The 9,833-nt window shown below is 46.3% G+C and overlaps 1 protein-coding gene across 1 annotated transcript in view; it reads left to right on the top strand.

Moving 5' to 3' along the window:
- The window catches only part of TCF7 (transcription factor 7), a 32,541-nt gene extending 27,029 nt beyond the window's left edge, over window positions 1-5,512 (top strand). The window contains 5 exon segments of the mRNA XM_032476735.1: window positions 298-346; window positions 1,539-1,611; window positions 2,955-3,123; window positions 3,125-3,169; window positions 3,171-5,512. Of these exon segments, the coding sequence (XP_032332626.1) occupies window positions 298-346; window positions 1,539-1,611; window positions 2,955-3,123; window positions 3,125-3,169; window positions 3,171-3,296 (462 nt within the window). The 3' untranslated portion in view covers window positions 3,297-5,512.
- Window positions 5,513-9,833: the final 4,321 nt, after the last annotated feature.

The following is a 9,833-nucleotide window of genomic DNA, read 5'->3' on the forward strand; positions in this document are numbered from 1 at the left end:
AGGGTCCAGTATTTGACTGGAGAACAACAGGAGGGGAGGAAGGGGCCTGGAAGTCACCTCCATTCAAAAGGGAGACCAGTGTGAGAGAGGGAGGAGGAGCCCCTAACTGCCCCAGGGTAACCTAGCAAAAATTGCAGTCAAGAAACACCAGGGTCCCCAGCTCAGAGTGGACTGTGTGCCTGGAATCCCAGTGGCAGCCAGGCTAGGCAGAAGGCTGCAGGTGTACCAACCACCCGCTCACTGGGGTTACAGTGTCCGCCTCCCAGACCTGAGCATCCCCTGCTTTGTTCTCTGCAGGGGAAGAAGAAGAGGCGGTCAAGGGAGAAGCACCAAGAATCCAACACAGGTGAGGCCTTCTCTCAGCAGTAGTGGAGGCTCCTCTCCAGATCCTCATTTCATGAGCAGCCCCAGCCCTGCTTTGCCCAGAGGGTGAGGCAGAGTTCTCAGCCACGAACCTTGAAGGCCTGGAGCCTGGGCCCTCTGGAAACAAGGCCTGCATCTCACAAGTTAAACCCTCACCAGAGGAGCAGCTATATTAAGTCCCAGGAAGACACAGAAGCCAATTCTTAAAGCAGTGGTTTCCACCACTCCCCCCTCACCCAGCTTCTGTTAGTCCCGCTCACAGGTAGCCTCTGCCAGAGAAAGTAGTGAGGAACTGACCGGTTGACTCATGACTAAACCCAAACACTGCCTCCTAGTTAGTTCTGCGGAGGTGGGCAGCAGGCTGTCTGAGCAAAGGCTGAGCCAGGCCCCATGCCTGAGTCTAGTAGTCAGACAGCCTGCTGTGTGACTGGCAATTTCTCTATCACCCCACCCCCAGTTTCTCATGATGATGCACAGTGCTCTGTGGTAGAGGACCCAAGGAGGCCACACCCTGCTGCAATCTTCTGTGGGTGAATTCCTGCCCCAACTCTGATTATTCAAACTCCACATCCATGAATAACTTTCTCAGCTGTGCTGCCCCGACACAAGGAAGCTAGAGGCTAAGACTGGGGCATAGCAGAGACCTCAGCCTTTATTCAAAGGCTGAAAAATGGACTTTACTTCTGGAAGAGTGTGTAGCATTAGCTTAAGCTACAGCTTGCAGGGATATGGGTCAGGCACATTGGGCATTGGCAAAGATGAAGAAAATCCAGACAAAATGGGGAGGGGGCAGGTAGCCCTAAGACAGAAGAGGCTGGGTCTCCACAGGCCCCTGTAGGCCCTTCTCCCTTCAGCTCCCTTGCTGTAAGGGGCCCCACAAGCCATGGAGAGGAGCCAGCCAATAGGGTCCCTTTTCTCCCCACCCCCACCATTCTTCCCACTGCCTCTATACTGCCAGCTGGGTGCCAACCTTTCCTGACATCTCTCAGTTCTGGGCCCTAGGGCTCCCACTGGGGCTGGCTGTGCCATGGAGAGGCCCTCTGCCTGTGGGGGCTATGGGGCATCTGTGACTGGCTAACACTTATGTTACCTCTTCTTTCTGGGCCCTGCTCTGCCCTGCTGCCTGCCTGCTCGCCCTCTGCCCTGCTCTGCCCCTCTGGCATGGCTGTGAGCAGACCCTGGCTCGCCTAAGAAATGCCGTGCTCGCTTTGGCCTCAACCAGCAGACGGATTGGTGTGGTCCATGCAGGTGGGTTTGTCCCCACCACCATCCTCCCTTTGCTTCAAGCTGCTTCCCTGACTCTGCACACATTCTGCTGGGCCTGCAGCCCTCTTTTGCCCCCAGCATACCCACAGACTGGGGGGCCCATACATCCTAAGAATGAGAACAAACACGGAACACAGCTTGTGGGGATATCACTTGGGTCTAGGTGGGAGGAGGGGGAGAGGCAATGTTCTAGAAGGTAAGGAAAAGCAGACTTAGAAGATAGTTCTGGTGCTTGGGGTCCTCTAGTAATGATGGTCTGGTGCTAGCAGATCGGCAGCAGACGTATCTCACACACACCATTTAGGTGGCCTGAGTCCCTGCTCCCAGGCCTCAAAGTCATCATGGGCCACCAGCTTCCTCACTTCTCCAAATTGGGATATTAGCTATACTATCCTGAGCCCTTAAACCAAAGAACAAAATGACAGTAGAGAACAACCTGAATAACCTAGATGCCACGTGGCCCCGTGATGTATTGTCAGGTCCCTACTGGGTCCAGAGGGTTTGAGAGGTAGGGAGGGACAAGCAGGGGTACCCCTATTCAGGCCTTGAGGCACTAAACCTGTGTGTTTTACCGTATAATAGAGAGATACTTGTGTATGTGAAAAGAAGGTATACCTACCAACTGGCTAACGTTGCCTAGTTTAGGATCAGGCCATGCCAGGTAGGGCCAAGGCTGAGGCTACTCCAGGCAGTAAGTTCACTGACTCCAGGGAATACTGGTCCAGTTTCTCAGAGTGCCCACCATGCTCCCTGTCCAAGGACAAAGAGGAACTGGGGGAATAAGTATGTATGTGTATGTATATATGATGGGAGGTGACCCTGTCCTCATCCATTCCAATTTCAGAGACAAATTATGGCCCAGAGAACTCTGTAAGATGGTAGAAATGGTTGAGATGAGTCACTGTCCATTTCTTCCTTTTCTCTGTTCTGAGCTTAGCTTCGAGCACTAGGATTGCTCAGCCCAAGAAGCCTCAAGTATTGCAGGCCCTTTGCTTAATCAGTTCTGAGCCCCACAGATACGTGAAGCAGAGCCTCAATGGCCTAGACTAGGAGATGGCTCACCAAAAAACAACAGGCCGACCACAGGCTAAACTACAAAAGGTCCCTGTGCCACCATGTGGCTATGCTGGGAACTGCACCTGCCCCACATCTGGACAGGCTCAGAATAGGTGCAGTGCTAAGTGAAGGCACAGGCATGTCACCCAAGTCACGGGGAGAGGGGCCAAGAGGTCAGTTAGGCCTGTGCAAGGACAGCATTTTTTGGTTGTGGTGTATGACTATGAATTCACCCTCTGTTTACAGATAACTCTCTTCACTATTCCTAGGAGGAAAAAGAAATGCATTCGGTACTTACCCGGAGAAGGCCGCTGCCCCAGCCCCGTTCCTTCCGATGACAGTGCTCTAGGCTGCCCCGGGTCCCCAGCCCCCCAGGACTCGCCCTCATACCTCCTGCTGCCCCACTTTCCCACAGAACTGCTTGCTAGCCCTGCGGAGCCAGCACCTACATCACCAGGTCTCTCGGCCACTCTCAGCCTCCCAGCACCTTGGGCCCCCTCAGGCCCCTCACAGCGACCTACAGAGCACAGAGGTACAGCAACAGGAGCCTCAGAGACAGGCAGCCTAGCGTGCACAGGACACACAGCCTCCTCCAGGGGTCCGCCCTCTGAGAGGAGACGGCAGAGCCCCAAAGCCCGTGTAAACCGGCCAGGGGCCCTGTTAGTTCCCTCTCAGGGTCCAGGCCCTGGAGATTTCAGAGGCTGCACAACTTCTGCCTGAAACTGGGGCCATCAATTCAAACTGCTCCAAATGGTGGGAATCAGATCTGTGTTGTGCTATCTGATATGCCTATGGCGGCCTGCATCTATTCTTCTCACATCTGTCTTGCTAGCCAGATGCCCCTGCTTCCCTTGCTTTTCTGCTATAGGTCGTAGGTGGGCTGGACTGAGCCCAACTGCTTTCCCCACCCTGCCCCCCCCCAACCCCACCACTGCCAAGCCCTCCCCATACCAGATACTTCATGGACCAAGAATGAGCTGGTTTATCAAACATGTGAGCATGGTCACAACCACAAAGCTCAAGACAACAGAAGCCATTTACAGAAAACCAGCTGCTATCTCTATGATGGACCAGAGGAAACCTCTTGCCACATTCTCAGGAGCTTGCAAGAAGAGAAGCAAATGGAATTGGTTAGCTTTAGGCCTGTCACCCTAGGCAACAAGAATAACCTGACACTACCTTATCAGGCAAGTGTGGGTAGTGGGGGTATGCAGATCTAGTTCAAATTACTTGGAAATGTTTCCTGAGAAACTCAATCACTTAAGACTCCCTGATACCAAAGGCCTCAGTCATTACTGGCTGCAATCAAAGGTTCAAGTAAGTCATGGCTCAAAATCCAGTGTGCATCCCTCCCCCTTTTGAGAGCCTTTTTCACAGCTCCAATTCCAGCTTATCCATGTCAGTCTAGGCAGCTCTCAGTTCTAAGACAGGGCAAACCAAACCTCAAGACAGCCAGTGCCTGTCTTCCAGCATGAAACTAGGCCAGCTTCAGTTTCCCTATGGGGCTGCAGGAAGGAGGACCATTACAACCAAAGCAAGGCACCCAGAAAACCTCTCGTGGTGGACAGTGGGTTTTCACCACAGCCTACTTTAACCCACTTCTGAGCCAAGCTTCAATTGAGCCTTAAAAAAATTTTTTTTTAATTTAAGTTGTATTTTTTTTTTTTTTGCCTCCTCTTCACTGTACATAGCCTGAATCCAAAGAAAAAGGGCTGTTCCTGTACCCACACACTCCCCCTCAACAAAAGCCTTTAGTTCTTACTTTACCCACTGGCTTCTCAGAATCCAAAGATCTATATTCTAGTGTAGCGTTGCAAGAACTCTTGAGGAAAAAATGACCATCGTGGTATTCAAACTATTTTTGTATTGGTAATGCATATCATAGAAAAACTTTTCTGACTTGAGAATAAAGATAATTTTTACTGGGTTTCTTTTTTAAAGCTTGACCCTGAGGAATAAGCTATTTCAGTAACAGTATGTATGACATTTTTCTTTTCCCTACAGCCACAAAACTTGGCGCTTATTCTCTATTATGGTAAACATGTTCTCAGGACTTTGAACCTACACAAGCCAGGGATTACTCTTGCCATCTCCCCTTAGATAAGTCCTGCCACAACTGAGAGAGTGGGGCTCACACTAGGTATAAGCTCCCATTCCAATCTCTGCTCTTAACCCTTCAATCCTCTGACCTCACATCTGACTGCAGGCGCAGGCCAGCCTGCCACCATTGCTCTTATGAGAATGCGCTGGAAACTGCCACCCACAGCCCCTAAAAAAGTCCAGCCAGAAACATGCACATCACCACTGGGCTTCATTTTCCTCTGAGGGCAGAGAGAAAAGACCGAACACTCCACAAGTACATACCCTATTTAGAGGAAAACAAGGACAAAGAGGACTCTTACTACTTTGTATCATCCATCATAAAATCCAAAAGGGGTATTTTAATAGTACCCTTACCTCCCAAGACTACTAAAGTGCTTGAAGTATTTCCTGAAGTATTCATATTTTTATACAAAACCTCTCAAGTTTGAAAAAACCTATTTAACACAGTAACTTCCATCATGTTAAAGTATATTGTTAATTTCTTGAGAACCATCATGAATGTAAAAGGTGTCTGTCATAAAGCCACCACAATAGGTCAGTCAACCATTAGAATACTGGGCAAGAAGTGTATCCCAACAGCCAACCACTGGGCCACCATCATGCATTGTAATTTCTACTTCATTGAGTTATATTTTTTGGATTTTATGTTTTAAAATATTTATAAATAAAGTCATCTTCCAGAGAAGTGTCTATTTAAAGTAGGCCACTGGAAGCTGTAATCCCAGACTTGCTTTTTTTCTGGAAGGGTGCTAAAGGAGACCAGCCATTCTCTCGGCATCTGTCCCATTTAAAGAATTCCGCTCTGGCTACTGGCCTAGTTGTTTCAAAAAACTACATTTTAACCAAGGCTTATGCAAGACTGAGTTGCTCCATCTGATCTGGTGTCTTATTTAGAGCACACTGGGTACATGAACAATGTATTCTTTGTTTATGTGAGGGTAAAGAGAGGGGCTTTGGCCACTTTGTTAAACTCAAACCAGCCTTAAAAAAATTTTTTTTTCTTTTAAACTGACTTCAAAGAAGAAACTCAAATCTTCCTAGATCAGACCAGCACATTCCTGTGGGATCACGGGGTGATCTGAGAGTGTAGCCCCAAATTCAACTTCTAATACCACAGCAGTCCCACCCAGGGAAGAACCAGCTCTGTCTTCTGAGATATCGTAGCACAAGTTACCCCAGCCTCCCTTACACATTCCTGTACAACTGGCAGACTTGCTTGAAGTATAGAACTTGACCCCTCTCCTGCTGCAGCTGCTACTTCTGCCCATCCTGGGCTCAGGGGACATGGTAAGGGCTCAGCCCAACAAGCTAGCAGGGCCTTCTCAAGTCTCCCAATTGGAGAGTGTTTCCTCCTTTTACAGGAGGCCCTGTGGCTAGACTCTCTTCTAACTGTATAACTACATTTTGAAAGGCCCAGCTCTATTCAGTGTACAATAAAAGCCTGGCTAGGAAGGCCACATGTGCGGCGAAGCAGAATGGTTCTTTACATTGTTTCAAAGAAAGGGAATCAGCTCCCGCATGCACTTCTAGAAACACAACAAGGCACAGAAGGGGCAAGGGTAACACAGACTGACCAGGCCTATATCTCAAAGTATAGGATTTGAGACTGAAACTAATTCATTATACTAAAGAAGCTGAAATGGCTTTTGTGAGGTTAGAAAGGCTGCTTTAGGATGACTGTTTCTCAAGTCTCTAGAATTTTAAGAGTTCACCAAGGGTCCTTGAAACAGAGCTGGCCACCCAAGCAGAACTTGGTTCCTAGGTTGTGTCAACTTGACCAGTCCCAACTATTCTAGTCACCTTCTGTTTCAGATCTTAAATCACCATGGGCCTCTTTTTAAACTCAGGCTCCTGAATTCTCTACTGATCTACCTGTCCACAATGGGCAGTGGGGGTTTGAGAGGAGCCATAGCTAAATGTACTCCAACAGCAGAGAGTTTTAAAACAGAGAAAAACAGATGGGAATGTACTCATAGTCAGGTCCCTAAAATAAAAGTCCAGCTTAGGTCAGGAAAGATTTTGAAGTTGTTAAGAACAGTATGGGATTAGACAAAGAGTTAACTGGAAAGGGCAAATTCTGTCCTAGGGGTACGGACTATCCAGTCCCTAGCAGTCTTCAAGAGTTAGGTCACTAGCAACACAAGGTAAGGGTTATTTCAGCAGCTATGCATTATAAGGGAGATACTTACTAGTTTAGGTTCACATTTAAGTTCACCAGGGTCTCTGGACCAGGTCTTCCCTTTACAGGTGTTCTCACATTCCTTTATCTGAAATCTTGTTCCTGCAGGCATGTGCAGTCATGAGTAGGGGCAGTGGGGTGGGGGGTACTACGGAGGAGCAGGAATTAGGTTCCAGTCTCTCTCTCTCTCATACACACACACACACACACACAAACAGCCACTCTGGAAACTCTTGAATATAGTTTTCTGAGTTTTCTTGTATTCCTACCCCTCCTGTAAGCCCCCTAGGGCAAAAATATCTGCAAAGCATTTGAAGGTAAGTTAGAGGTTGTGAAATGGCACACTGGCACACAAAGGACAAATATTAATTTGCACCATAAACAGATGGGAAGTACTGAAGGTGAGAGCACGTTTATGGAATAGGCTTGTCCTCAGAGTGAAAGACAGTGGCACAAAGCAGGTTAAATGCTCAGTAAATAACTTCCTGAAAATTTCAAGTTGAGCAGTCTCAGAAGGTCACGAGAACTAGAGACACGGAAGCAGATATTGTTGTGAGCAACTATATTCCTCCCACAAAATGCCTCTCACTCTCAGTATTGGCACACACGCCAGATTAGCTAACAATGCAAAATACTGCAAGGCAGCAAGTATTTTATCCATGAATTAACAATTATCGCTCAATTATCGCTCAAACGGAAGTCCCACATTGGAAACTCTTCAAAGAGTCCTTTCACCAACACCTTTATGCCACCAACGATGCTCAGATCCACTGACAGCTCAACAGGAAGGATTGCATTCAGTCTACCTTGCTTAGGTATCCATATGGCTCAATCCTGGGCCAAGGGACATGTTCTAAACGTCTTAACATCATTCTTCATCTTAATATACACATCCAGTTCTTACTCTCCCTGCCTCTTTGGAGGTAGTGATTTTTACCAACAGTAAATAAGAAAAAGGCATCAAGATTCTAAGTGTAAAACCCCCAATATTCAGAATACTTTTGTCCAGTACTATTAAAAAAATGTTTTAGTTCAAAGATTCAAGGAGGGAGGGTATAGCTCAGTAGTAGAGTGTGTGCTTAGCATGCACGAGGTCCTGGGTTCAATCCCCGATAACTCCGTTTTAATAATAATAATAATAATAATAACAACAACAACAACAAAAACGATTCAAGAACTGTACTGCCTGACATGAGTCTAATGAATACTCTTCCTAGAGCGTTACCAAAATTCTTTCACCAATCTAACCCTAAATTCTCTTTCCAGACTACATCCTCTAGCAGGCCTACCGACACCCAACCTCTGCTGCTAGTTCCAGCCTGAACACTGCTTTCTCGTTTACCCTGGCATCCCTCTACCCCAACCAAATCCAACTTGACTTTTGAAATCAAGTTAGTTTCTCAGCCTTGTAGCCCTCATTTGCTCATTTATCTTGTTCTGTCCCAGAACATTTTTATTGAAGTTATTCATTTATTTATGCTTTGCCTCCTTAGTTATGCCAAAAGCTCCCAAGAGGGCAACTATATCTTATACTTCCCACAAAGCCAGGAGCTATACTTCAGGGATTCAACCATTTCATGTGCTTACCCTTTACTTCCAATCTTCTCCCTTATTCTCTTCTAGTTTTCATACAAATCCAGGTAGTTGAAGATTATCATCTTTTTAAAGCGCAAACAACTTGTAGGGAGAACACTTACTTGGTACCTTCCCACTTGGGTAAGATGTACACTGAGCTTTAGAAAAAGAAAAATCACAAAGGTCTTCAAATGGAACTGGAGATGAGCAAAAGTTAAATAAGTCTTGAAAGCTGAGATTCTGACGGAACATGTATAAGGTTAAGGGCGTTCAGATTAAGAGGTCTGCTGCTTTCTCAGTTTTCTCTCTCACCTTGTGGAAGCCACTTCCTTTCCCTGTTCAAACTGCCCTACTAAGAGCCTAGGCAACCTGTCTAATTTTTTAATTTATCTTGGATCAGAAAACAGATTACAGGATTCGCCAATTTTTAAGTAAACTGAAAGATCATGTGATTTGGAGTATCTGCCTGCCCTGATTCATGTGCCCATCGTGACTCACTGCTACTCTCCTTCTACTGCTAGCATTACCATGACATGTTACAGGGCTGCAGTCCTAGTTACATACAGATTTGCTCAATTATTCCAGCAGCCGGTGTGTTCAAGCAGTTGTAGAATAAACAAATCACAGCTATAATGCCACTAAGGGATCTGTAACTTAAAGGAATGCCTCTGAAAATCTTTGGGAAAATGCAATACCTACTTTGTATTTTAAAGGCAGATTTATGAAGGGGAGCTAATAAAATGTAACAGCACTTCAAAAGAGGTAACTTGCTTCTACAATGTAAGAATTATTAGAGTTTGTCTGAGGGGACATACCCCTAGACCATGACAACATGAAGGAGAAAGTAACAAGGTAACATTCAGAAAGGGTTTGGTTTACTTTTGATATCAAGTGACCCAGAAAATCAATGAAAAACTGAGAAGCCAAAGGACTGTCACAGAGGAGTCTTCATCACCAACAGCACCACATGACAGATGGCTACTATTTCCGACTTACCCAAGACCAGATAAGCACTAAGAGGCAGAGGCAGGATTCCAGCCTCACAATATGGCTTCATGCTACAGTATGAACTTAGAATAACTGGGAAGTAAGAGGCTAGACAGGAGTGAGTGTATCTCTAAAGACAGGTTTGGCTACTAGGGATAAAAACTTGTAAAAAAAATAAAAAAAAAAAAGGTAAAGTCTAGGGCCAAAGTCTACAGAAAGTCAGGAAAGGAACAAAATTTAAACTACTATATTGTCTGTCCATTCAATACTACATATTCAGAAAGACTCCAGTATCCTTTAAATA

The sequence above is a fragment of the Camelus ferus genome, chromosome 3 (genome assembly GCF_009834535.1).
Source record: "Camelus ferus isolate YT-003-E chromosome 3, BCGSAC_Cfer_1.0, whole genome shotgun sequence".
Classification (NCBI taxonomy): Eukaryota; Metazoa; Chordata; class Mammalia; order Artiodactyla; family Camelidae; genus Camelus; species Camelus ferus.